Raw genomic sequence first — 26,623 nt, 5'->3', positions numbered from 1 at the left:
CTGGCACTAGGAGATACTCCATGCTCATTTTGTATATGTCCTGTCCCAACACTTGAATCAGCTGTTACTCCAAGAAATCCTGGTTCCTTTTATACGACAATGGTATTACAAAGCAAGATCTGCATGCTGGGTATGCTTTTTCTTACTGGGGTCACATTGCTTCTAGGCCCTATCAGTGGACAGAGCTTAGAAATAAATGTACATATACTAACACATGTATACCTATATTTATTTGTACATCTATATCTATATTAAGATGAACATTAGTTCATGCTGATGTCTTAAATTCTTATTTAGTAAAACATGGTTTATTTTAGTCTTCTCTCCATGCTTGTATCCTCCTCCAACAGAGGGAAACCTGGCTCCTACCATCTGCCATCCATTTACTCATTTGTTTAGTATAAGTATACTTGTACAGAAGTTTCAAAATTGTTAACCTGTATCCCCGTGGGAAACAATTTTACCAAGAAGAGTACAGTGTCTGTGTGCATTTTCTTTTTTCTTCAGACTTATAGTCTGTTCTCATTTCCAGCATTGCTTAGGTCAGCACCAGCCTCATCAGCAATGTTATGTCATGCATTCTTAATATAGTCATATTATTTTTTCATTCTGTATTCTATCCTGGGTTCCCCTATCTTCTGAGTTTTTAAAAATTTGTATACGTTCAGGTAAACTCTTTGTCGTATAAAATTCTGTGGGTTTTGATAGCTTTTTAATGGACTTAATTTTTTAGATTAGTTTTTTAGATTCATAAAAAAGTTTAGCAGAAGGCAATGAGATTTCTGCTATACTTTCTGCGTGCACATATACACAACTTCTCCCTCTGTCTTAGTCCATTCTGGCTGCTATTATAATAATACCATAGTCTGAATGTTTTATAAACAACAGAAATGCATTTTGCACAGGTCTGGAGGCTAGAAAGTCCAAGATCAAAGCACCAGGGGATATAGTGTCTAAGGAGGAACAACTTGCTGGTTCATAGATGCCATCTTTTTGCTGTAGCCTCACAAGGCAGAAGGGATGAGAGAACTCAGTAGGGTCTCTTTTATAAGAACACTAATTCTCTTCATGAGGACAGAGCCAGTTACTTCGCCAAAACTCTTATCTCCAAATACTGTCACATTGGGAATTAAGTTTCATCATAGGAACTTAGGGGATTGGGGGACACAAACATTCATTCTATACCACTTACTATCAGAATTCTACACCAGAATGGTACATTTGTTATAATCAAACCTATGTTGCTACATATTTATCACCAAACATCCATAGTTTTTGTTAGTGTTCACTCTCGGTGTTGTATGTTCTCTGGGTGTGGACAAATATATAATGACATGTATCCATCATTATAGTATTACAGAAAGTAGTTTCACTGTCCTAAAAATCCTCTGTTTTGTGTCTTTTCATCCCTCCCTCCTCAGCTCCTGAGAACCATTGATCTTTTTATTGTCTTCATAGTTTTGTTTTTTCCAGAATGTTACATTGTTGGAATCATATAGAATTTAGACTTTGCAGATTGGCTTTTTTCCATTTATTAGTATGCATTTAAGGTTTCTCTATGTCTTTTCATGACTTAATAGCTCATTTAATTTCAGTGCTGAATAACATTCCATTGTCTGGATGTACTACAGTTTATTAACCCATTCATGTACTGATGGATGTCTTGGTTGCTTTCAAGTTTGGGCAGTTATGAATAAAGCTGCTATATAAACATTCATGGTCATATTTTTGTGTGGATGTTAAGTTTTTAACTCCTTTGGGTAAATACCAAGGAGTGTAATTGCTGGATCATTTGGTAAGAGGAGTGGGTAAGAGGAGTGGGTAAGAAACTGCCAAATTGTCTTTTGAAGTGGCTGTATGCCCTTGCATTCCCACCAGCAGTGAATGGGAGTTCCCCTTGTTCCAATCTTCAGCAGTGTTTGGTCTTGTTAGTGTTCTGGATTTTGGTTATTTTAGTAGGTATGTAGTAATATCTCATTGTTTTACTTTGCAGATCCCTAGTAACATATGATTTTTAGTATCATTTCATATGTTTATGTGGGACCTGTATACCTTTGGTGAGGTGTTTGTTCAGGTTCTTGGCCCAGTTTTTAATAAGGTTGTTCATTTCATTATTGTTGAGTTTCAAGAGTTGTTTGTATATTTTAGGTAACAGTCCTTTATCACATGTCTTTTGCAAATATTTTTTCCCAATCTGTTGCTGGTCTTTTCATTCTCTTCACATTGTCTTTTGCAGAGAAGTTTTTTTTCCCCCCAGAAGTTTTTAATTTTAATGAGTTCCAGTTCATCAGTTCTTTCTTTCAGAGATTGTGCCATGGATTGATCTTAAAAGTCATTACCATACCTGGGGTGCCTGGGTGGCTCAGTTGATTAAGCGGCTGACTTCAGCTCAGGTCATGGTCTCACATTTAGTGAGTTCGAGCCCAGCATCGGGCTCTGTGCTGACAGCTCAGAACCAGGAGTCTGCTTCTGATTGTGTGTCTCCCTCTCTCTCTGCCCTTCCCTGCTCACTCTCTGTCTCTCAAAAATAAATAAACATTAAAAAAAAGGTCATCACCATACCTAATGTCACTTAGGTTTTCTCCAATTATATCTTCTAGGAATTTTATAGTTTTGTGTTTTATATTTATGTATATAACCCATTTTTTGTTAATTTCGGTGAAGAGTGTAATGTCTTTGTCTAGAATGATTTTTTTGCCTGTGGATGTCTAGTTGTTCCAATACCCATTTGTTGAAAAGACTCTTGGAAAACACTGTTTTTTTTTTTTCCCTTTGCTCCTTTGTCAAAGATTAGTTGCCCATAGGTCTATTTTCAGACTCCTTGATCTGTTGCATTGATCTGTCTACTCTTGTCAGTAACACAATGTGTTGATTACTGTAGCTTTATAGTAAATTTTGAAGTCAAGTAATCTAAGTCTTCCAACTTTGTCCTTTTCTTTCAATTGTGTTGGCTATTCTGTGTCTTCTGCATCTCCATATAAACTTTAGAATAAGTTTGTTGACATCCAGAAAGTAGCTTGCTGGGATTTTGACTAGGATTGCATTGAATCTATAGATTAATTTGAGAGGAACTATCATCTGGACAGTATTGTCTTCTCATCCATGAATATGAATATCTCTCCATTTATTTATTTATTTGATTTCTTCCATTAAATAATTGTACACATTAAGGTTCATTATTTGACTATAATTTTCCAGGTGGTTTGACAATCTTTTATCTTTAAAAATTGTTTTTTTCCATATAATATTTTGATACCTAGGTTAAGACTCTGGAATGACTTACTTCAGTTTGTCAACTCAAGTTATCCTAGCATCACATATAAAGCATTGGGTTGCTAGTTTTAGAAAGAAAACAGCTTCATGAGGTTGCTATGACACATAGCTTGTAATAAATGTACTTGAACCCCTAGATTTGCATCAAAAGAGACATCTTGTCCAGTTACCTGAAGTGACATTTACTAAAACTGTGACAGATTTTAAGACAGGAATCAAAGACTGTCTCCTACTAAAAGCAGTAAAGTGATCTTCAAAGTAAGGTATGTTAAAGAACATTCTAATGACCTAATGATGCATGGTTTCCCACCATGATGTGACCTTGGCTAGGCCACTTTCCCCTTTAGGGCCTTCGTTAATTTGTTAAAAGTGTATATAACATTTCTGTTGTTCTAGTTCTGATATGTTATGATTCTATTTTGCAGACTCCTTTTTTTATTGTACTTTTTATTTTTCCTTTCTATATGGGGAGAAATGACAGCTTAGGTATGTATACAACCTGTTGAAAGTAATGACAATTCTTTTGACCTAATATATAGCATTTTGGGAAGAGTACACATAGCCCTACCACTTAATTCCAAGCTATGTGATGTAGGGTAAATTAAAAAAAAGTGTTTCACTTTTCTCATTAATAAAAGGTGGGTGATAATAGAACCAGCATCATTTGTTCTGTTGTAAAGATTGAATGCATGTGTGCATGTATGTGTGTATATTTATGTGATATAAATATATCACATAATAAGTGTTATATAACAGTGAGCTATTCCTAATTCTATTATTATGTGAAGTATGTTGGTCCAAATGATGTGGGAAATGAAGAAGCACAGCTGCAAACAGTGCTGGCTCCTCCAAGATGAGGCTTTTGTGGCCCTGTAACTACCAGTCTTCATGTGGTTTTGGTGTATCAGAAGAACTGGTCTCTTCCACACAGGAAATCCCAGTCATGTTAGCTGTGAAGTCTTTGAACCCAGAGGTGCCACCTAATTCAAATAGCCTGTGACACTTACAGAAACAGGAGTAGATCATCTGACTTAAATTTCAGATTGTAAGGCTGTGCTACCACTAGGGTACAGGCTGGCCTGGGAGAAGTGATAGGATTGTTATGAGAAGGTTTCTGGTACTTTTTTGAGGCCTTTAAATCTCTGATTTAGAAGTACTTAGAAGAGCAGGAGGCGGGTGGCATGACCTGAATAGGCTGGGGACAACAAAGAATGAGGCAAGAGGTGAGGAAGGGATAAATGGATTTCTCTAGTGTATGCCCTTGAATGACACTTTGTGATGACAGGATTCCAGACATCTGGATTTTATGCCTACAGGCTAGGACTGATTGACAGGGATAGCCACGTTCTTTCAGTAGTTCTGGTTCATTTATCATGTATTAATAAGCATTGGCTGAGAGCCTGTAATGTGCCAGCATGTGCTAGGTTCTTCTGATGTTGTGGAAAAGAATCAGACATGATTCTTATGAGAGCTCACAGACATGTAAATGGATGATTAAAATACATGATAGAGGTAGGGACATAGTTCTAAGAGTTACAGCAGGAAACTAATTGGGGTGGGTTATTAACATTAAGAAAGGCTATCTAAAAGAGCTGACATTTCAGCTGAATATTTATGGAGATGTATAAAGTTTCCAGCTAACTCAAATACTTGAAGAATTCTAGGCAGATAGAGTAACATTGCAGAGATACAGGGCCAGAAGAAATTCTGCAACAAGGATTTTCACCTATGAAGAAGGATGGAAGAGTAGGGTGGAGGGTTTATTTCAAAATATCATATTTAAACTTAATCTTACTTTGACTTGTTTTTCTTGCCAAGAATTTAAAAAATACACTTAATATGTCTTATGCTTAATATATTGTGGCTATCTTTTTATAGCAATATTTATAAATCTCTTATTTTTTATCCTTTAATAAGTCTTATTGCAAATTAAAATGTTGCCATGCTTGCTTCACATAGTTTTTTGGGAGTTCCTCATTTGTTATTAGTAATTTTACATCTCTTTCTTCCTTCCCGGAACTAATAGTTTTCCTGAATTTTATCTTTGACATATTCATAAGTCCTTTAACCTATTCTTACACGTTTGTAGTTATAAACAATTTATATCATTTTGTATATATCATTCTCCAGCTTGCATTTGCTCTTCAAGTTAGGTATATAAGTTTTGTTCCTGTTAAAACATGTAATTTTAGCTAATTTAACTATTGTATAGTATTCAATTATGACTATTCTCTAATTTTTTTAATCTCCCACTAGTGGATAATTTCTTTTCTAAAAAAATTTTTTTAATGTTTTTTTTTTGAAAGAGAGAGAGACAGAGCATGAGCAGGGGAGGGGCAGAGAGAGAGAGGGAGGCACAGAATCTGATGCAGGCTCCAGACTCTGGGCTGTCAGCGCAGAGCCGGACGTGGGGCTGGAAACCCCAAACCGCGAGATCATGACCTGAGCTGAATTTGGACACTCAACCGAGCCACCCAGGTGTCCTTCTTTTCTTTTTTTTTTTTAAGTGTGTTTATTTATTTATTTATTTTGAGAGACAGAGCACAAGTGGTGGAGGGGCAGAGAGAGAAGAAGAATCCCAAGCAGGATCTGGGCTGTCAGGCAGAGCCCAATGTGGGGCTCAAATTAATGAACTGTGAGATCATGACCTGAGCCCAAATCAAGAGTCAGCCACTTAACTGACTGAGCCACCCAGGTGCCCCAGATGTATATTTTTAAAATAATTCTACATGTGCTAAAATTTCCCATATGTCTAGAGATGCGATTGCTGAGTTAAAAGATAGCAACATCTTCTGTTTACTGCTAAAGCACTCACTTAGGTCATTGTAATATACTTGCTATCAGTTGTTTATGAGAGTTCTCATTTCTCTGCTATTTTTGTACTTAGTGTTGTCAGGTTTTTTATATTTTTGCCAATCTGATGCATATTATATGGTATATCATTGTGGTTTTCATTTTCAATTACATGTCTCCTTATGAACTCTCATATATTTATTGGTATTTCAGATTTCTTCTGTGAATTACCTTCTCATTTACACATTGCATTTAAAATTGTATTGTTAGACTTATTTTACTATTTCAAGGATTTCTTCAGATAGTCTTGATATTCTTCTATTTTACATTCGATATTTGTTTATGGCAAATACCTTTGAGCAAAAATTCAAAATGCTAATATAACCAGATTTATCTAGCCTTTTTTTGGGTTTATGCTTTTCATGTCTTGTCAAATGAGTACTTTCCTAAATCAAGATTATGTTAATTTTGAAAATAAGTAAAGTTTTCTTTGTGTATTTTGTGCTTGAATTCACATGGAATTGATTTTTACATGTAGTATGAGATAAGGATCTAATTTTCCCCAATATGCATAGTTAATTTTTCCAGCACTACTGAGTAAATAGTTCATCATTTCCCCTATTTTGTAATGCCATCTCTGTTACACATAAAGTTTCATATATGCCTGTCCATTTTGCATCTACTTTTTTTCTATTGTTTTATTTGACTGTCCCTGTGCAGTAATGCCTTAGTGTATGAATTACTGTATTCCTAAAATAATACATAATAGCTATTATGTTGAGTCTTCCTACCTTATTCTTGAAAAAAATGCTTTGGGTAAAATTATCCTGTTTTTCATCTATATTTTAATATTAATTTTGGGGTAAACTTTTTAAATTCTGGGGGAAAAACCTTTGCTGTAGTTCTGACTGTAGTAGCATTGACATTATAGATTATTTTGCATGTTGAGTTTTTAATTTTATAAATATAAGCATATCTTGTATGTGTCTCCATTTCTTCAGATCTTTTTATTTTTTATTTTATTTTTTAAATATAATTTATTGTAAAATTGGCTAACATACAGTGTGTACAGTGTGCTCTTGGTTTTGGGGGGTAGATTCCTGTGGTTCATCTCTTACATGCAACATCCAGTGTTCATCCTAACAAGGGCCCTCCTCAAAGCCCATCACCCATTGTCCCCACTTCCTTAATGCCCCTATCAACCCGTTTGCTGTCTGTTTTTAAGAGTCTCTTATGGTTTGCCTCTCTTTCTGTTTGAAACTGTTTTTCCCCTTCCCTTCCCACATGGTCTTCTGTTAAGTTTCTCAAGTTCCACATATGAGTGAAAACATATGATATGTTCAGATCATTTTAAAAAATGCTCTTTTTAATTTTATTCTAGAGGTTTCTCAATCTTTTGTTAGTATATTTTTAAAAAGTATTTTATAGTTTTTATTGCTATTCTGGATGAATACTTTTTTTGGTGTATTTTTAACTTATTTTTACTAATGTATGGAAATGCTAACGAATTTTATATGTTGATGTTTTTTCATCTAGTAAACATGCCAAACAGCCTTACTAATTCTGATAATTCTAGAATCTTACATATTTTCTATGTAAATAAAAATGCTATATATTTGCAAATAAGGATAGCTTTGCCTCTTCTTTTCTAATTCTTGTGCTTTTTTTTCTTGTTTTACTGCATTGTCCATGATCTCAAGTATCATGTTTAATAGAAGTGATATAAAAGTAATCCTTTATTTGTATGGGAATGAGTATTCTAAATCCTAAACTTATGTGTTTCAAAGATTATCCACTTGTGAGCTGCCTTCCTCACTGTTAGCTTTTTTTCTTTTGTTTTTATTTGTTAGTATTTGTTTTTGTTTTTGTCTATAAAGTTAAATTTAGAGGGAAATAGTTTTGTTTAATTCCTTTTCTGCTACTGTGCTCACCCCTTCCTTTTTGCTTGCCTCTTTCTGATTTCACAGGATATCCAATTAAAACCAAAAATTATGATGGCATTTTGAGGCTTCTGTCTAGCACTGATACTGGAGTATCAAAGATCTGATCACCAAGGTAGAAGAAAACTTGTACTGTACAGGAGACTGCTTTTATCTTCTACTGAGACCTGAGGCAGTAGGTAGCAATAGTTCCTTAGCTTTCTTTCACATGTCACTGAACTCCATCCTACAGTCTGACTTAGACTGAAAGACTTAGTTTAGTCCATCACCCATGGTGAAACAATTTAATTGCTTTCACCACATAAGAACAATTAAAAGATGAACTGAGGTATATGAAAAATCATAAGGGTTGATTTGAGCAAAAATTGATTCTAACTGGGCAGTGCCAAACCAGAAGTAGTTAGAAACACTCCATGGACAGGAGATAGGAGAAAGATTTTAATGGAGAACATACGGAAACAAAGCAAGAAAATTATTTGATTGGCTATAGTCTAAGTGGGAAAGCCTAGTTGGCTGTTTGTGTTTGGTTTGTCCTCAAGTTTAGATTTATTAACCTTGATGCATTACAGTCATAGATTTTTACTTGCTTAAATAGGCTACTAAAGAATTAGAGCCACTGCAGTCTAACAGACCTCTTCCTTTAATTAATAGAACAAAACTGTCATCTTGCCCTGGGTCTTAATCTGGAGCCCAATAGGTTCATAGCTTCTACGTATATTCATTCTTGACTTCTTTCATTTCTGGTCCATGGAAATGTTCTTATTTTTTTAAACTTGGGTATATCTTTGTGGTTGTATATCTATAATTGCTATATATTTGGAGCAGAAAGAGTATATAAAATATGAAGATACTGAGTTATCCTGATCAGAAGTCAAAATATCTTTTTTCCCCAAAATATCTTTTTTTAAACAATATAATATCCAGTATATTAATATCCCTCCAAATTTAATTTATTTGAAATTCAGATAATTTTAAAGAAGTGGAACAAGTGAAAAACGCTGACGAACTAGTGTAAAGTGTTTGGAATAAAGTAAACTTTTTGGCAAGACTGGCTGGCTGGAGTTTGGGGGATCTTGGATATATTGTGGTAGATGAGGCTAGAAATAAAGATAATGACAGCTTTGAGTATTTTGCTGAGTGAGCTATTGAGCACAGAATTAAAGAGGAGAGTGGTGTGGTTAGGTTTACATTTTCGAAAGATTACTCTGGCAGCAATATGGATGCTAGGTTAGTGGCATAGACCCAAGTAACAGGTAAAACAATTAGGTAAGAAATGAAGTCTTGACTAAAAGCAGTGCTATAAGGGTGGAGAGTGATGTGGCTTTTCTTTTCTTCTGATCACATTTGACAAAATCAAGCTGTTTTCTGAGATTCTTCGTTAAACTTCACAGAGTAATGGATTCTGGGAGGATTTTCCTATGCTGAGTGAGAGATAGAGCTAATTATGTACTCAAGAACAGCTATGTTTAGAAAAATAAAGATTATTTAAGAAAGAGTGAAAAAGGGAAATTAGAAATTTCTTTTGTAATAATTGATTTATGTTAGTTTAGCATTTTCTAGGATGAATGCCAGTATTTAAATAAGATTGGGGTGTGAAAAGAAGCCCAAGCCTGTGTGAGTAGCATCTGAAATAAGACTGGGTTAGAAATCAGGGAACCAGAATTTGACTCCAACTTGATTTAATACAGTAATAGGCTGAAGTAAGTCATTTCCCATTTGGACACTATCCAATTTTCCTTTTATATAGAATGAACTCTAAGGTTTCTTACAAAAATTTTTAATGTTTATTTATTTTTGAGAGACAGAGAGAGACAGAGACAGAGTGTGAGCAGAGTAGGGGCAGAGAGAGAGACACAGCATCGGAGTCAGGCTCCAGGCTCTGAGCTGTCAGCCCAGAGCCCAATGTGGGGCTCGAACTCACGAACTGTGAGATCATGACCTGAGCTGAAGTTGGACGCTCAACCAACTGAGCCACCCAGGTGCCCTAAGGTTTTTTCTAATACTCATCAGATCAAAAGTCTCTATTAAGTGTGTAGTCAAGGGGAAATAATTCCAAAACGTTGGTTCTCTCCTGTTATCTTTGCCTATTGATAAATCTTTTAAATGAGATTAATATTTAAATCTATAGACTTTGAGTAAAGCAGATTATACTCCATCATGTGAGTAGACTTTATTCAACCAGTTGAAGGTTTTAAGAACAAAAGGACTGACTCCTCTGAAGAAGAAGGAACTTTGCCTATAGTCTTACTTTGAAGTCAAGTTCTAAGATTACCTATTTACTGAGTTTTAAAGCCCGATGATCTACCCTGTAGATTTCGGATTTGCCAACCTCCACAGTCTTGTGAGCCAGTTCATTAAAATCTCTCTCTGTCTCTTTCTTTCTTTCTTCCTTTCTTTCTTTCTTTCTTTTTTTTTTTTTTTTTTACATATTTTAACGTTTATTTTTGAAACTCTAGAGAGAGCACAAGCAGGAGAGGGCAGAGAGAGAGGGAGACACAGAATCCAAAGCAGGATCCAGGCTCTGAGCTGTCAGCACAGAGCCTGACACGGGGCTCAAACTCATGGACTGCAAGATCATGACCTGACCCAAAGTTGGATGCTTAACTGAGTCATCCAGGTGCCTCAAAACCCACAAAATTTGAGTAAAGCCATCCCCCAGTGAATTCGGATATAAAGTTTGCTTTAAATACTTCTTTGGGGAAGACAATACCACGCTGCTACTCAATTAAAAGAAACATTTTTACAGTCTTGACGTCTTTTATTTTTTTTACATTTATCACACCATGAATTCATAGGGAATGGGTTCCAACAGCTCAGGTTCCTTTCCATTGGTTCTCACAAAGTGTGCTTCTCTGGGTGGGGCAGGCTGGCGCTTCAGTTGAACCCAAGTACCTTTCTCCTTGGCTTCCTTCTTTTTCTGATAATTTTCCTTCACACGCTTCAGGAAGCTGTCGCGGCTCTTTGAGTGCTTATTGTGCTCGATACGTACATTAATTCTCTTAGCAAGAATCTTGCCCTTAACTTGTTTGTTTACAACAATGCCAACAGCATGCTGGGTAACATTGTAGACTCTTCCAGTTTTGCCGTGGTAACATTTGTGGGGCATTCCTTTTTGAACAGTGCCCATTCCCTTGATGTCTACAATATCACCCTTCTTGTAGATTCGCATGTATGTTGCCAAAGGAACAACTCCATGTTTTCTAAAAGGCCTAGAGAACATATAGCGAGTACCTCTCCTCTTTCCCTTTGTGTTGGTCATTTTGGCGAATTACTGGAAGATGGCGGTTCCGGCCGAAAGGAAGTTCTCTCTCTCTCTCTTTCTGTCTGTCTCTCTCTTTCTCTGTCTCACATACACACAGACCCTATTGATTCTGTTTCCCTGGAGAACCCTGACTAAACTATTATAGCTGGATTTTGAACCTTTCTAGATCAAAAATAAATGTTTTATGTCATATTGGATACTTTGTGAAAATTATTTGCATCATCTGATTATGAAACATATGCCCTTATTTTAGGAACTATGGGAGATTTATCAATGAATAAGGTAGTATCTCTGTCCTCAGTGAGCTCACAATATAGTTGGGAAGACAAGGTTTAATATTGTGAAAAATTAAGTAATTACAGCTAAACTAAGGACAAAGAATATGAAAAAAATGATGAGGTCTATGGCTAGTTGACAAATATTAGTTTAGAGATTAAATGCTGTTAAGTACAGTTGATCATTGTGGGCTAGGAAAAGCTTAGGAAAGTAAGAAAGCCAACATTAATCAATTTTAACATGTACTTTCAGAGGATTCTGATACTTGGCTCTTGTGGGTTTAGGCATTGTTACCTAAACTATTTTTTAGTCAGAATTTCTCAGAGGTAATAATTGTCCCATAGTTATACAACTTTAAGAAGTAGAGTCTGAAAAATGTATCCCTATTTCCACTAGCCTATGCTGCAGAGATAATGTCATGGAGGTGGGACTCTAGTACCATCTTGAGATTTAGGTAGTCTGTTTGCAGTAGGACTCAATTCTGGTTTCCTTTTCTTTAGAAGAGTTTGTGTAAAAGCAATGAGGAAAAAGTCCTTGACAAAAAGGTGGGAAGATAGCACATTAATTTATTCTTGAGTTATCAAATCCTTGAATAAACCTATAAAAGTATGCTGTAAAGTGAGTTTGACTGACTTATAGACATTGGATTTGGCCTCCAGCTCTGTCCATAGCTGACCTGCTCTCCACATTTTAAGTAGCATAATGGAGCACAGTATTTTCTTACTCTAGAAATATTTCTTCATTATTTATAGTGTGGGGGATTGTTCTTGATTCAATTTGTGGGAGTCTGCTGAACGTGATTATAACTTACAGATAATTTTTGTCTTATATATACTTGGTTTTATCATCAATATGTTAAACACAAATTTTATGATCTCAGTTAAAGGCAATTAATATTGGAGCTGGAAAACTCCTTGGAAATACATGAGTTTGTCAGAACTGGCTTGGTTAAGTATAAAGCCCAAAGCATCTGATAAGAATTGATTTTCCTTTCTCTATAAGATATTTAAAGACTTCATCAGCTATTGGTTCACCCAGACAGGTTGCAGTTCATTCACTTGATTTTCAAAATATTCATAGTTAGCATATCACCAAAAATATGATTCCTCTACTTACCTTCCTAAGCAATGTCAAGGTGCTAGTTGGGACTGAGCTGAATACAAAAATTACAAATAAAAGAGCCCAAACAGTGGGATATAAAATACTATTAATGAAAGCCTTCTTGATAAAACAGGGTTAAGGATACTTAGTTGGTCAATTAGGATAGATCTTGGCATAAGACCTTGAGAAACCAGAACTTTTATCCAAAGTGTGATCAGGGTACTGAGTCAGTAGGAGATCAGGACATTTGAAGAGTAGTTGAGGGAGTTGGAGGTGTTGAGTTTCAAGAAGAGACAATTTCACTTGAATATGATGATTATCATTAAGTATTTACAGTTCTTTCATGGAGAAAAGGAGTGAAATTTTTCTGCATGAATTCAGAAAGCCTAACTCAAATTAGTGTATAGAGGCAAATTTCAGTCTAAGGTAAGTAATTATGTAAATAAAAGTTGTTTAATAGACACAGCTTTCCAGGAATGCATTTATCTATAAGTGTTGATGGCATGCAAACAGAGATACTGAGGATACATTGGTCAATAAATACTGTGTGCCTGATAAAATTGAAGAATTCATTAATTGAATGAACAAGTCAAGAATTTACTGTGTGATAACTGGATGACTATGTCTGAGTTGCTGTAGCAAGTATTATTGTACTGGTTGGAAGTTAAAGAGTTAACACTCTTTCTTCCTGAAATTCTATCAATATGATTACTTTTTTTGGCTTACTCTCCATCCTTTCTTGAGACTCTTTCATTTACTTCTTTTTAATTTTGTGATGTCTCATGTCTCTTTATAGTCATTCATAATCTGTAATTATCTTAAAAATTATAACATGCTGTTATTTTTCCTGAAGAAAGTGTATTTGATAAACTTTTACTGGCAATGTGGTGTAGCAGAAAAAACATGGGCTTTGTAGTTAACCAAATTTGAGTTAAATCATCAGCTCCACCATGTAGAAGTTGTATAATCTTGACAAATTCCTTCATACCTTGGTGTTTCAGTTTTCTTATTTGAAAAAATCATTTACTCAAAAAGTGTTGTTGAACATATATTATGCATCAGCTGGTATGTTAGTTATTGGGATATACCCATGAACAAAATAATGGTCTTGCCTTCATAAAACTTACATTCTTTTAGAAGAGAAAGATTATAAATACTAGACAAAAAATAAGTCATTTAGCACATTAGAAGGTTATAGAAGCTATGGGGGAGAAAAGTAGGGCAGAGTAGTAAGAGTGGATGGTAATGGGATGGGGTGAAAGGCAGATTGAATGCTAAATAGGATGGCTGGGGAGCCCTTATAAGGTGAGATATGAGCAAAGGCTTAATGTAGATAGAGTTAGCTCTAAAGAATTTGGGAGAAGCAAAGCAAAGCATTAGAGTCTCAGAGGTGGGACTGTGCTTAAGTAATTCTAGGGTCAGTAAGCAGGCCTGTGTGACTGAAGCAGAGGAGTAAGGGAGAGTTTACAGTAGGAAATGAGTTCAGAGAGGTAGAAGTAAAGGTGTGGCAGATCATATGGTCTTTGCATATGTCATATGTAAGGATGTTGGCTTTTACTTTGAAGAAAATGGAGAACTAATGGAAGTTTTGAATGAAGGAGTCACCTGAGTGATCTTATATTTTGGAGTGTTTACTGGGGAAGGGCCTAAAGAGAGACAAGTGTAGAAGCAGAGATACTTATTAGGAGGCTGTTGCAGTAATCCATATTAGAGGTAATGGTGGCTTAAATTAGGTTGGTGGCAATGAAATTTGTGAGAAATGGTCTGGATATATTGAAATGGATATAAAACCTACTTTAAAAGGTTATTCTAAGAATTAAAGACTGAATGTGTATTAAACACAAAGTGCCTGGTACCGTGCATAGTATATTATTATCGGTATGTTAGCTATTGTTATTAATAAGGCATGAAATACCATGTAGAATCTGATTTAGTCCTTCAACATAATTGACTTTATCCTTTTTTGGGGGGGTGGGTAGGAGGAGTACAATTAACATACAATATTATATTGGGTTCAGGTGTGCAAAATAGTGATTTTACATTTGTTCACATTGAGAAATGATCATAGTAAATCTAGTTACCATCAGTCATCATACAAACCTAATACCATATTATTGACTGTATTCCACATGCTATAAATTACATCTCTCTAGCTTATTTATTTTACAACTGGAAGTTTGTACTTCTTGATCCTCTTCACCAATTTAATCCTCCCTCAAAGCAGTCAATAATCTGTTTACTCTGTTAATGAGTCTGGGTTTTGTTTTGGTTTGGTTTGTTTATTTTTAGATTCCATGTATAAGTGAAATCATGAGGTATTTGTATTTCTCTTAGCATAATGCCATCAAGGTCCATCCAGGTTGTTGCGAATAGCAACATTTCATTCAATTTTGTTACTGGTTATGCGTCTGTTCAAATTTTCTATTGCTTCCAATTTGTTGGCATATAATTGCTCATAATATTTTCTTATTATTGTTTGTATTTCTGCAGTGTTGGTTGTGAGCTCTCCTCTTTCTTTCATGATTTTATTCATTTGGGTCCTTTTCTCTTTCTTTTGATCAATCTGGCTATCAATTTTGTTTATTTTCAATTTTGTTGATAATCTGGTTTATCAATTTTGTTAATTCAAGGAAGCATCTCCTGGTTTCACTGATGTGTTCTACTGTTTTTTTTTTTGAATATCCGTGATTTCTGGTCTAATGTTTATTATGTCCCTTCTTCTGCTGATTTTGGGCTTTCTTTGTTGTTCTTTTTCCAGCTTTTTAAGGTGTAGGGTTAGGTTTTGTATCTGAAACCTTTCTTCCTTCTTTAGGAAGGCCTGGACTGCTATATACTTCCCTCTTATGACCGACTTTGCTGCATCCCAGAGGTTTTGGGCTGTCGTGTTTTCATTTTCATTGGTTTCCATGTACTTTTTAATTTCCTCTTCAACTTCTTGGTTAACGCATGCATTCTTTAGTAGGATGTTCTTTAATCTCCAAGTATCATGGTCTTTCCAAATTTTGTCTTATGGTTGATTTTGAGTTTCCTAGTGTTGTGGTCTGAAAATATTCAAGGTATGATATTGATCTTTTTGTACTTGTTGAGGGGTGATTTGTGACCCAGTATGTGATTTATTATGGAGAACATTCCATGTGCACTCAAGAAGAATGTGTATTCTTCTGCTTTAGGAAGAAATGTTATGAATATATCTGGTAATTCCATCCGATACAGTGTGTCATTCAAAGCCATTGTTTCCTTGTTGATTTTCTGCTTACATAATCTGTCCAATGTTGTAAGTGAGGTGTTGAATTCTCCTACTATTAGGGTATTATTGTCAATGACTTTCTTTATGTTGGTGATTAATTGATGTATATATTTGGGTGCTTCACTTCAGGGCATAAATATTTACAATTCTTAGATCTAATTGGTGGTCAGACTCCTTAATTATGATATAATGCCCTTCATCTCTTGTTACAGTCTTTATTTTAAAATCTAGTTTGTCTGGGATAAGTATGGCTAATCCGGCTTTCTTTTGATGACCATTAGAATGATATATGGTTCTTGATCCCCTTACTTTCAATCTGAACGTGTCTTTAGGTCTAAAATGTGTCTCTTGTCAACAGCATATATGAAGGTCTTATTTTCTTATCCATTCTGTTACCTCATGTCTTTTGATTGGAGTGTTTAGTCCATTGACATTTAGAGTGAGCACTGAAAGGTATGAATTCAGTGCCATTGTGTTACCTGTAGAGTTGGTGTTTCTGGTGATGTTCTCTGGTCCATTGTAGTCTTTGTTGCTTTTGGTCTTTTTGTGTTATTTTGTCTTTTCTCCATTCAGAGTCCCCATTAAAATTTCTTGCTAGGCTGGCTTAGTGGTCACAAGCTCCTTTCGTTTTTGTTTGGGAAACTCTATCTCTCCTTCCATTTAGAAAGGTAGTCTTGCTGGATAAAGAACTATTGGTTGCATATTTTTGTGATTCAGCACGTTGATTATATCCTGCCACTCCTTTCTTGTCTGCCAATTTTCTGTGGATAGGTCTGCTGCAAACCTGATCTGTTTTCTCTTATAGGTTAAGGACTTTTTTCTCTTTTTGCTTTCATAATCTTTCCTTGTCAGTGTATTTTGTGCTTTTGACTATGATATGCCTTGGTGATGGTTGATTCTTGTTGAATCTAATGGGAGTTCTCTGTGCTTCTTGGATTTTGAGGTCTGTGTTCTTCACCAGATTAGGAAAGGTTTCCACTATAATTTGCTTCCATAAAGCTTTTGTCCCTTTTTTCCTTCTTCATCTTTTAGGACTCCTATGATTCCGATGTTATTCCTTTGTAATGAGTCACTGAGTTTTTTATGTCTTGTACGTGCTTGGAGGGCATAGTTGGGTGGGGCTTGGTGTAATGACTTCACTCTCCACTAGGTGGCACTGCTTAACTTACTGGGGTGAATCAGTATGCTGGCATGAACCTGCATGGGAGCGGTGGAAATGACTTCACCCAGCTCTCTAGTCTCTTGCTCAGATATTTCGTGCACTCACTGTTTGGTGATAAAGTACCCACCCTTTGTCTCAGGCTTCTATCCATGTTCACCGCCTCTACCCTGTCCACGTTCAAGCCATCTGTCTGCCAGGCAGCACCTCCCTCCAGAGTTTTATCTCAGATGGGGTTGTGTTTCAAAACTCCACACTTCAGAGACACCCTTCCCCCATCCCCTGATGCTTGGACATGTGCTGACTCTATGGGGGAGGGTCTAGCTGAGCAATGGCCGGGTGCTGGCTTGCCCCAGAGAACATTTGTGTGATCGCACAGTGGCAGAGGTTCAGAGATGATGGCAAATCTTAACACATACCCTGTGCCAGGTTTTACCTCACTCTTGTGTCTTTGTCCCACTACCAGCAAACATGGCTGCTCTCTGGGGTCCGCTGGAAGCTTTACCTGTGGGGAGGCCATATGGCCTCTACCAAATGCACTCTAAGCAGCAGAACTGCTTCTCCCTGTGAGACACACAGACTCCTCAGGCCCTGTTACCTGCTCCTGGGGATTCGACCTACTTCCTCACTAGAGTACCGGCAGGCACTGTGCTCTGGAACTTCAGACTCTGTGCTCCACTTTTTATAGAATCCTGATCATATTGAAACCCTCTCCTTTATTCCTGTCAATGTTTTTAGGGAACAGATTTATTGTTCAATTCCCTGCAGGTGTTTTTACTCTTTCTCTTTTTCTCTAGCCATTTTTGGGAGCGTGCTTTTCTTCCATGATCCCTGATGTGCCATACTCTCCCCCTTTCTCTTTCTCTGTCCTCTCTCTCCAAAAACAGCTCCCTACAGTCTGTGACTTTTCTCTCCCCCAGTTCACCTCTCTGCATCACACACCTGGCAAGTCCTGTGGCTCAAGTTATGCAGATCATTGTGTTAATTTTCAGATCAATTTCCTAGGTGCTCAAAGTGGTTTGGTGCTGATCTAGCTGCATTTTGGGGATGAGAAATGGTCAGGGTCTCCATGATGCTGCGCCATCTTAACTGGTGTGATATGATATCTTATTGAGGTTTTGAGTTGATTTTCCGTGATGATTACTGATGATAAACATCTTCTCATGAGTCTGTTGACCATCTGTATGTTTTTACTGGAAAATTGTCTATTTAGATACCTGACCATTTTTTTTCTTTTCGAATTTTTATTGAAATTATAGTTAGTTAACATGCATTCTAATATTGTTTTTGGGAGTAGAATTCAGTGATCCATCACTTACACATAACACCCAGTGTTCATCCCAGCCAGAGTGCTTAAAAATACCCATCATCTATCTAGCCCATCCCTCACCCACCTTACTCCTTCAGACCTTAGTTTGTTATTTATCTTTAAGAGTCTCTTATGGTTGGAGCTAGAGTGTATTATGCTAAGTGATATAAGTCAGTCAGAGACAGACAAATACCATATGATTTCACTCATGTGAAATTTAAGAAATAAAACAGATGAACATATGAGAGGGGGGAAAAGAGAGGGACCCCTGACTAGTTTTTAATCAGATTTTTTGTTTTCTGGTTGATAAATTCTTTATATATTTTGGATATTATCCTCTTGGGGCACCTGGGTGGCTCGCTCAGTAGGTTAAGTGTCAAAGTCTTCATTTTGGCTCAGATGATGATCTCAGGGTTTGTGAGTTTGAGCCTCGAGTTGAACTCTGTGCTGACAGTGTGGATCCTGCTTGGGATTCTCTGTCTCCATCTCTTTCTGGCCCTTACCCAGTTGTGCTCTCTCTCTTTATCTCTCTGTCAAAAATAAGTAAACATTAAAAAAATATTCTGTGATTATTATCCCCTTAGCAGATATATGATCTGCAAATATCTTCTTTCATTCAGTAGGCTTACTTTTCATTTTGTTGATAGTTTCTTTAACTGTCCATAATTTTTGCAGTTTCATGTAGTTCTACTTGTTTATTTTTGCTTTTGTTTCCCTTGTGTTTGGAGTCAGATTAAAAAAAATTTTAGTAAGATCATTTGCAAGGAACTTACTACTGGGGGTTTTACGGTTTTGGGTCTTAAAGTCATTATTCCATTTTGAGTTAATTTTTGAATATGGTATAAAATAGTGTTCTGGTTTTACTCTTTTCCATATGGTTGTACAATTTTTTCTAGCACTATTGAAGGGACTGTTCTTCCCCCATTGTATATTCCTGCCTCCTTAGTCATAAAACTAATTGAACATATATGTGTGGGTTTATTTCTGGGTTTTCAATTATATTCCATTGATTTATGTTACCTGTTTTTATGTAAATATCATAGTATTTTGGTTACTAGCACTTTGTAGTATAGTTTGAAATCAGGGAGCATGATACCTCTAGGTTTGCTCTTTGTAAAATTATTTTAGCTGTTCTGTGGTCTTTTGTGTTTCTGTATAAATTTCAGAAATATTTTCTACCTTTGTGAAGTTGTTATTGGAATTTTGATAGAAATTGCATTGAATCTGTATATGCTTTGGGTAGAATCAATATTTAATAATATTAATTTATCCAATCCATGAACATCTTCATATTTATTTGTATCTCTATTTATATCCTTATATTTATTTGTGTCTTCTTCAGATTCTTTCAACAATATCTTAAAATTTCAGTGGTCTTTTGCCTCCTTGGCTAAATTTATTCCTAGGTATCTTATTCTTTTTTGATGCAATTATAAATGGGTTTTAAAAAATTGTCTCTTGCTGATAGTTAATTATTAATATATAAAAATAATATAATTTGGTGTAGGAGGAGCTAAGAGAGTGTTGCAGTAGGAGGACCCCTAGGCTTGCCTCATTCCTCAAACACAGCTAGATAACTCTCAAATCATTCTGAATATCCAAGAAATCAACATGAGGACTTGATAGAAATGCACATCTCTAGGGAGAAAAGAGGCCACATCAAGGAATGTAGGAAGTGTGGAGACATGGATTTAGGGAGAAGTAGATCGTGGGTGCAGTGGAGGGGAGGGAGCCCTGCTCCTAGAGTAAGATGAGAGAGGGTGGAATGCATAAGGATACAGCAAGGACAACCCTTCCCCAAAGCCAGTGGCTGGGAAAGTTAGATGGGCTGATTGTCGTGAATTTTTGCAATCAGTGGGGCTGAAAGACTGGAGTTTTAGAGGTCTGTGGGATTGGCTGGGATAGAGATCTCGGTGTGTCTCTCTATCCCTATAGGGAAGGCAGACAAGCAACCCTGGGAAAGATGGCACAATCAGAGGATTGCCTAAGGTGCACAGGGGGAGATTGTTGCCTCTTCTTGGAGCCCATCCATGAGAGGTGGCATTGCCTCTCCAGGGACAAAACAGCAGGCAGGTGCCATTTCACTCCCCTGACCCTCAGCATAGGCAGAGACACATTTGCTGAGGATGGCTAATCCAGACAGACTGTGTACCTTACTTTATCCCAAATCCCACACCCTTGCACTCTGTCATGACTGCCCTTCTTGGTCAAACCTGTATGAATCCCAGTGTGAGGAGACCCTTCCCCAGAAGACCAGGGTAGGTCCCCACCACTGCAGGTCCCTAATGTTTGGAGTTTTAAAAGTCAGCAGACTTGGCTGGGATAAAGCCCAAAGTGCCCTGTGGTGTTCCAGACAGTCAAGCAACCTGGAGATAGTGTGGAAACAACAATCTGAAAAACGCTCGAGATAGATGAGGGGAAATTATTTGCTCTTCTGGGAGGGCTTCCCTGAGAGCAGCAAGCACAGACTTCCCTCTATAGGGACAAAGGAGCTGGCTGACACCATTTTCCACCCCCACCCTTCAGCATAAACCATTTGTAGTAAACAGCACAGTGCCAGCACTGGGAGTCTAACCTGCTTACACCAAGTCCTGCCCCTTGTGCTCTGCTGTTACCAAATTTTTTGGGCAAGTGTGTGTGATGAACTGTGAAGTGGTCCTTTCCCCCAGATGATCAGTACAAACACCCATATGCATGTCTATTGACCATAGAGTTCTGCAAAGCTTCAGTTCTACTGGAAATAGAATAGCATCAGGAATCATTTGACAAGGAGACAAGAACACCTAGTTAGAACATGCCGCACTCTGGCCAAGGTCCAAACACTGCCCACTGCAGACAAGGAGAACCTCTGCAGACAACTGATCTGAGGGAAAGAGCAGTCAAAGCACATCAGCAGAGTGCATGCAGCTCACACAATAGACACGTCCTGAAGCAGCAGTCCCCAGACCTTACAAGACTTATCCTTCATAAACCCATAACTCTCAGGAGCAGGAAACATAACAGGATTTTCTAATACAGAGAAGAAGAAAGAGACCTACACAAGATGACAAAATGAAGGAAATCATCCCCAGAGAAAGAACAAGATAAGGTCCCAGCCAGGGATCTAATCAAAACAGATTAAAGTATTATGCATGATGCAGAATATTTTTAATAGAATAATTAGAATAATTACATTGTTTTAGGTTTATTGATTTATTTTGAAAGAGAGTGAGACAGAAGGAGGAGGAGAGAGAATCCCAAGCAGGCTTCACACCAGCAGTGCAGAGCCCGACATGGGGCTTGAAGTCATGAACTGTGAGATCATGACTTGAACTGAAACCAAGAATTGGACGTTTAACCAATTGACCCACCCAGGTACCCCTGTATGATGCAGAATTTAAAGCAACAATGAAAATGATACTCCCTGCTTCAGAAAAGAATGGAAAACTTCAGGGATACCATTATCACAGAGATAAAACGGCAAAAAATTCAGGCAGAAATGAAAAATTCAATAACTCATATTTAAAAAAGGCTGGATGTCATGACCACAAGGATGGAAGAAGCAGAAGAACAAATAAGTAATACAGAAGATAGGATTATGGAAAATAATGGAGCTGAACAAAATAGAGAAAGAAGAATGATGGATTACAAGAGTAGACTTAGAGAACTCAGTGACTCCATCAAATGTCATAACATTCATATAATAGGAGTCTCAGAAGAAGAGATAGAAAAGGGGGCAGAAAGATTATTTGAGGAAATAATAGCGGAAACATTCCCTAATCTGGGGAAGGAAACAGACATCCAGATCCAGGAGGCATAGAGAACTCCCATCAAAATCAATAAAAGCAGGCCAACATCAAGACATATTGTAGTTAATTTGCAATGTACAGTGATAAAAAAAATTGTAAAAAGATCGAGATGAAGTCCCTAACTTATAAGGAAGACCCATAAAAGTACCAGCAGTTATCTCCACAGAAACTTGGAATTGCAGAAGGGAGTGGCATGATATATTCAAAGTACTGAATGGGAAAAATTGGCAGGCAAGTATACTCTTTCCAGTAAGTCTGTCATTCAGACTATAGGGAGAGATAAAGAGTTTCTGAGACAAAAACTAAAGGAGTTCATGTCTACTAAACAAGCCATGAAAGGGTACTCTTTGGGAAGAAAAGACCAAAAGTGATAAAGACTAGAAAATAACAGAGAAAATCGTTAGAAACAATGGCAAAGTAAGTAATAAAATGACAATAAATACATACATATCAATAGTTACTCTGAATATAAATGGACTGAATGCTCTCATCAAAAGACATGGGGTGTCAGAATGGATAAAAAAGAGAAGACCCATCTATATGCTGCCTATAAGAGACTCCTTTTAGAACTAACCCTGAAGAATGAAAGTGAGGGGATAAAGAAACATTTATCATGCAAATGGAGGTCAAAAGAAAGCCAGAGTAGCAATACTTCTATCAGACACACTACATTTTATTTTATTTTATTTTATTTTATTTTATTTTATTTTATTTTATTTTATTTATTTAAATATGAAATTTATTCTCAAATTGGTTTCCATACAACACCCAGTGCTCATCCCAACAGGTGCCCTCCTCAATACCCATCACCCACTCTCCCCTCCCTCCCACCCCCCATCAACCCTTAGTTTGATCTCAGTTTTTAAGAGTCTCTTATGTTTTGGCTCTCTCCCTCTCTAACCTTTTTTTTTCCCTTCCCCTCCCCCATGGTCTTCTGTTAAGTTTCTCAGGATCCACATGAGAGTGAAAACATATGGTATCTGTCTTTCTCTGTATGACTTATTTCACTTAGCATAACACTCCAGTTTCATCCACGTTGCTACAAAAGGCTATATTTCATTCTTTCTTATTGCCATGTAGTATTCCATTGTGTATATTACCACAGTTTCTGTATCCATTCATCAATTGATGGACATTTAGGCTCTTTCCATAATTTGGCTAGTGTTGAAAATGCTGCTTTAAACATGGGGGAACAAATGCCTCTATGCATCAGCACTCCTGTATCCCTTAGGTAAATTCCTAGCAGTGCTAATGCTGGGTCATAGGGTAGATTTATTTTTAATTTTGTGAGGAACCTCCACACTGTTTTCCAGAGTGGCTGCACCAGTTTGCATTCAAACCAACAGTGCAAGAGTGTTCCCAATTCTTAACATCCTCTCCAGCATCTGTAATCTCCTGATTTGTTCATTTTAGCCACTCTGATTTGCATGAGGTGATATCTCAGTGTGGTTTTGATTTGTATTTCCCTGATGAGGAGTGACGTTGAGCATCTTTTCATGGGTCTGTTGGTCATCTGAATGTCTTCTTTAGAGAAGTGTCTATTCATGTTTTCTGCCCATTTCTTCACTGGATTATTTGTTTTTCGGGTGTGGAGTTTGGTGAGTTCTTTATAGATTTTGGATACTAGCCCTTTGTCCGATATGTCATTTGCAAATATCTTTTCCCATTCAGTTGGTTGCCTTTTAGTTTTGTTGATTGTTTCCTTTGCTGTGCAGAAGCTTTTATCTTGATGAGGTCCCAATAGTTCATTTTTGCTTTCAATTCCCTTGCCTTTGGAGATGTGTCAAGTAAGAAATTGCTGCGGCTGAGGTCAGAGAGGTTTTTTCCTGCTTTCCCCTCAAGGGTTTTGATGGTTTCCTGTCTCACATTCAGGTCCTTTATCCATTTTCAGTTTATTTTTGTGAGTGGTGTAAGAAAGTGGTCTAGTTTCATTCTTCTGCATGTTGCTGTCCAGTTCTCCCAGCACCATGTGTTAAAGAGGCTGTCTTTTTTCCATTGGATGTTCTTTCCTGCTTTGTCAAAGATGAGTTGGCCATGCATTTGTGGGTCCAATCATGGAGTCTCTATTCTATTCCATTGGTGTATGTGTCTGTGTTTGTGCCAATACCATGCTGTCTTGATGATTACAGCTTTGTATTAGAGGCCAAAGTCTGGGATTGTGTGCCTCCCTCTTTGGTCTTCTTCAAAATTACTTTGGCTATTCGAGGTCTTTTGTGATTCCATACAAATTTTAGGATTGCTTGTTCTAGCTTTGAGAAGATTGCTGGTGCAATTTTGATTGGGATTGCATTCAATGTGTAGATAGCTTTGGGTAGTATTGACATTTTAACAATATTTATTCTTTCAATCCATGAGCATGGAATTTTTTTCCATTTCTTTGTGTCTTCTTCAATTTCCTTCATAAGCTTTCTGTAGTTTTCAGCATACAGATCTTTTACATATTTGGTTAGGTTTATTCCTAGGTATTTTATGCTTCTTGGTGCAGTTGTGAATGGGATTAGTTTCTTTATTTGTCTTTCTGTTGCTTCATTGTTAGTATATTAGAATGCAACTGATTTCTGTATATTGATTTTGTATCCTGCAACTTTGCTGAATTCATGTATCAGTTCTAGTAGACTTTTGGTGGAGTCTATCAGGTTTTCCATGTATAATATCATGTCATCTGCAAAAAGGAAACATTGACTTCATCTTTGCCAATTTTGCTGCCTTTGATTTCCTTTTGTTGTCTGATTGCTGATGCTAGCACTTCCAACACTATGTTAAACAACAGCGGTGAGAGTGGACATCCCTGTCGTGTTCCTGATCTCAGAGGGAAAGCTCTCAGTTTTTCCCCTTTGGGGATGATGTTAGCTGTGGGCTTTTCATAAATGGCTTTTGTGATGTTAAGTATGTTCCTTCTATCATGACTTTCTTGAGCATTTTTATTAAGAAAGGATGCTGAATTTTGTCAAATGCTTTTTCTACATCGATTGACAGGATCATATGGTTCTTTTCTTTTATTTTATTAATGTGATTGATTTGCGAATGTTGAACCAGCCCTGCAGCCTAGGAATGAATCCCACTTGATCATGGTGAATAATTCTTTTTATATGCTGTTTAATTCAATTGGCTAGTATCTTATTGAGAATTTTTACATCCATATTCATCAGGGATATCAGCCTGTAGTTCTCTTTTTTTGCTGGGTCTCTGTCTGATTTGGAAATCAAAGTAATGCTGGCTACATAGAATGAGTCTGGCAGTTTTCCTTCCCTTTCTAATTTTTGGAACAGCTTGAGAAGGATAGGTATTATCTCTGCTTTAAATGTCTGGTTGAATTCCCCAGGGAAGCCATCTGGTCCTGGACTCTTATTTGTTGGGTGATTTTTGATAACTGGTTCAATTTCTTTGCTGGTGAGGGTCTGTTTAAGTTTTCTGTTTCTTCCTGTTTGAGTTTTGTAAGTGTGTGGGTGCTTAGGAATGTGTCCATTTCTTCCAGGTTGTCCAGTTTGTTGGCAAATAATTTTTCATAGCATTCCCTGATAATTGCTTGTATTTCTGAGGGATTGGTTGTAATAATTCCATTTTCATTCATGATTTTATCTATTTGGGTCCTCTCCCTTTTCTTTTTGAGAAGCCTGGTTAGAGGTTTATCAATTTTGTTTATATTTTCAAAAAACCAACTCTTGGTTTCATTGATCTGCTCTACTGTTTTTCTGTTTTTGTTTTTTGTTTGTTTTTTTAGATTCTACATTGTTTATTTCTGCTCTGATCTTTATTATTTCTGTTCTTCTGCTGGGTTTAGGGTGTCTTTGCTGTTCTGCTTCTATTTCCTATAGGTGTGCTGTTAGATTTTGTATTTGGGATTTTTCTTGTTTCTTGAGATAGGCCTGGATTGCAATGTATTTTCCTCTCAGTACTACCTTCGCTGCATCCCAAAGTGTTTGGATTGTTGTATTTTCATTTTCATTTGTTTCCATCTATTTTTGAATTTCTTCTCTAATTGCCTGGTTGACCCATTCATTCTTTAGTAGGGTGTTCTTTAACCTCCATGCTTTTGGAGGTTTTCCAGACTTTTTCCTGTGGTTGATCTCAAGTTTCATAGCAGTGTGGTTTGAACGTGTGCATGGTATGATCTCAATTCTTTTATACTTATGAAGTGCTGTTTTGTGACTCAGTATGTGATCTGTCTTGGAGAATGTTTCATGTGCACTCTAGAAGATAGTATATTCTGTTGCTTTGGGATGCAGAGTTCTAAATATATGTCAAGTCCATCTGATCCAATGTATGATTCAGGGCCCTTGTTCTTTATGGATACTGTGCCTAGATGATCTATCCATTGTTGCAAGTGGAGTATTAAAGTCCCCTGCAATTACCACATTCTTATCAATAAGGTTGCTTATGTTTGTGATTAATTGTTTTATACATTTTGGGGCTCCCATATTCGGCAAATAGATATTTATAATTGTTAGTTCTTCCTGATGGATAGACCCTGTCAT

At 36.8% G+C, this 26,623-nt stretch overlaps 2 protein-coding genes across 7 annotated transcripts in view; one reads left to right on the top strand and one right to left on the bottom strand.

Moving 5' to 3' along the window:
* LOC106973620 (BEN domain-containing protein 5) overlaps nucleotides 1-26,623 on the top strand; it is a 1,423,832-nt gene that overhangs the window by 210,009 nt on the left and 1,187,200 nt on the right. The window lies entirely within an intron of this gene.
* Nucleotides 10,728-11,320, bottom strand: LOC106973647 (60S ribosomal protein L21-like). The gene has a single exon (XM_053213971.1). The coding sequence runs from the start codon at nucleotides 11,263-11,265 to the stop codon at nucleotides 10,783-10,785; it is 483 nt and encodes a 160-aa protein (XP_053069946.1). The 5' UTR covers nucleotides 11,266-11,320; the 3' UTR covers nucleotides 10,728-10,782.

The sequence above is a fragment of the Acinonyx jubatus genome, chromosome C1 (assembly GCF_027475565.1).
Source record: "Acinonyx jubatus isolate Ajub_Pintada_27869175 chromosome C1, VMU_Ajub_asm_v1.0, whole genome shotgun sequence".
NCBI classification, from domain to species: Eukaryota; Metazoa; Chordata; class Mammalia; order Carnivora; family Felidae; genus Acinonyx; species Acinonyx jubatus.
This window is presented reverse-complemented; position numbering and strand designations above follow the sequence as displayed.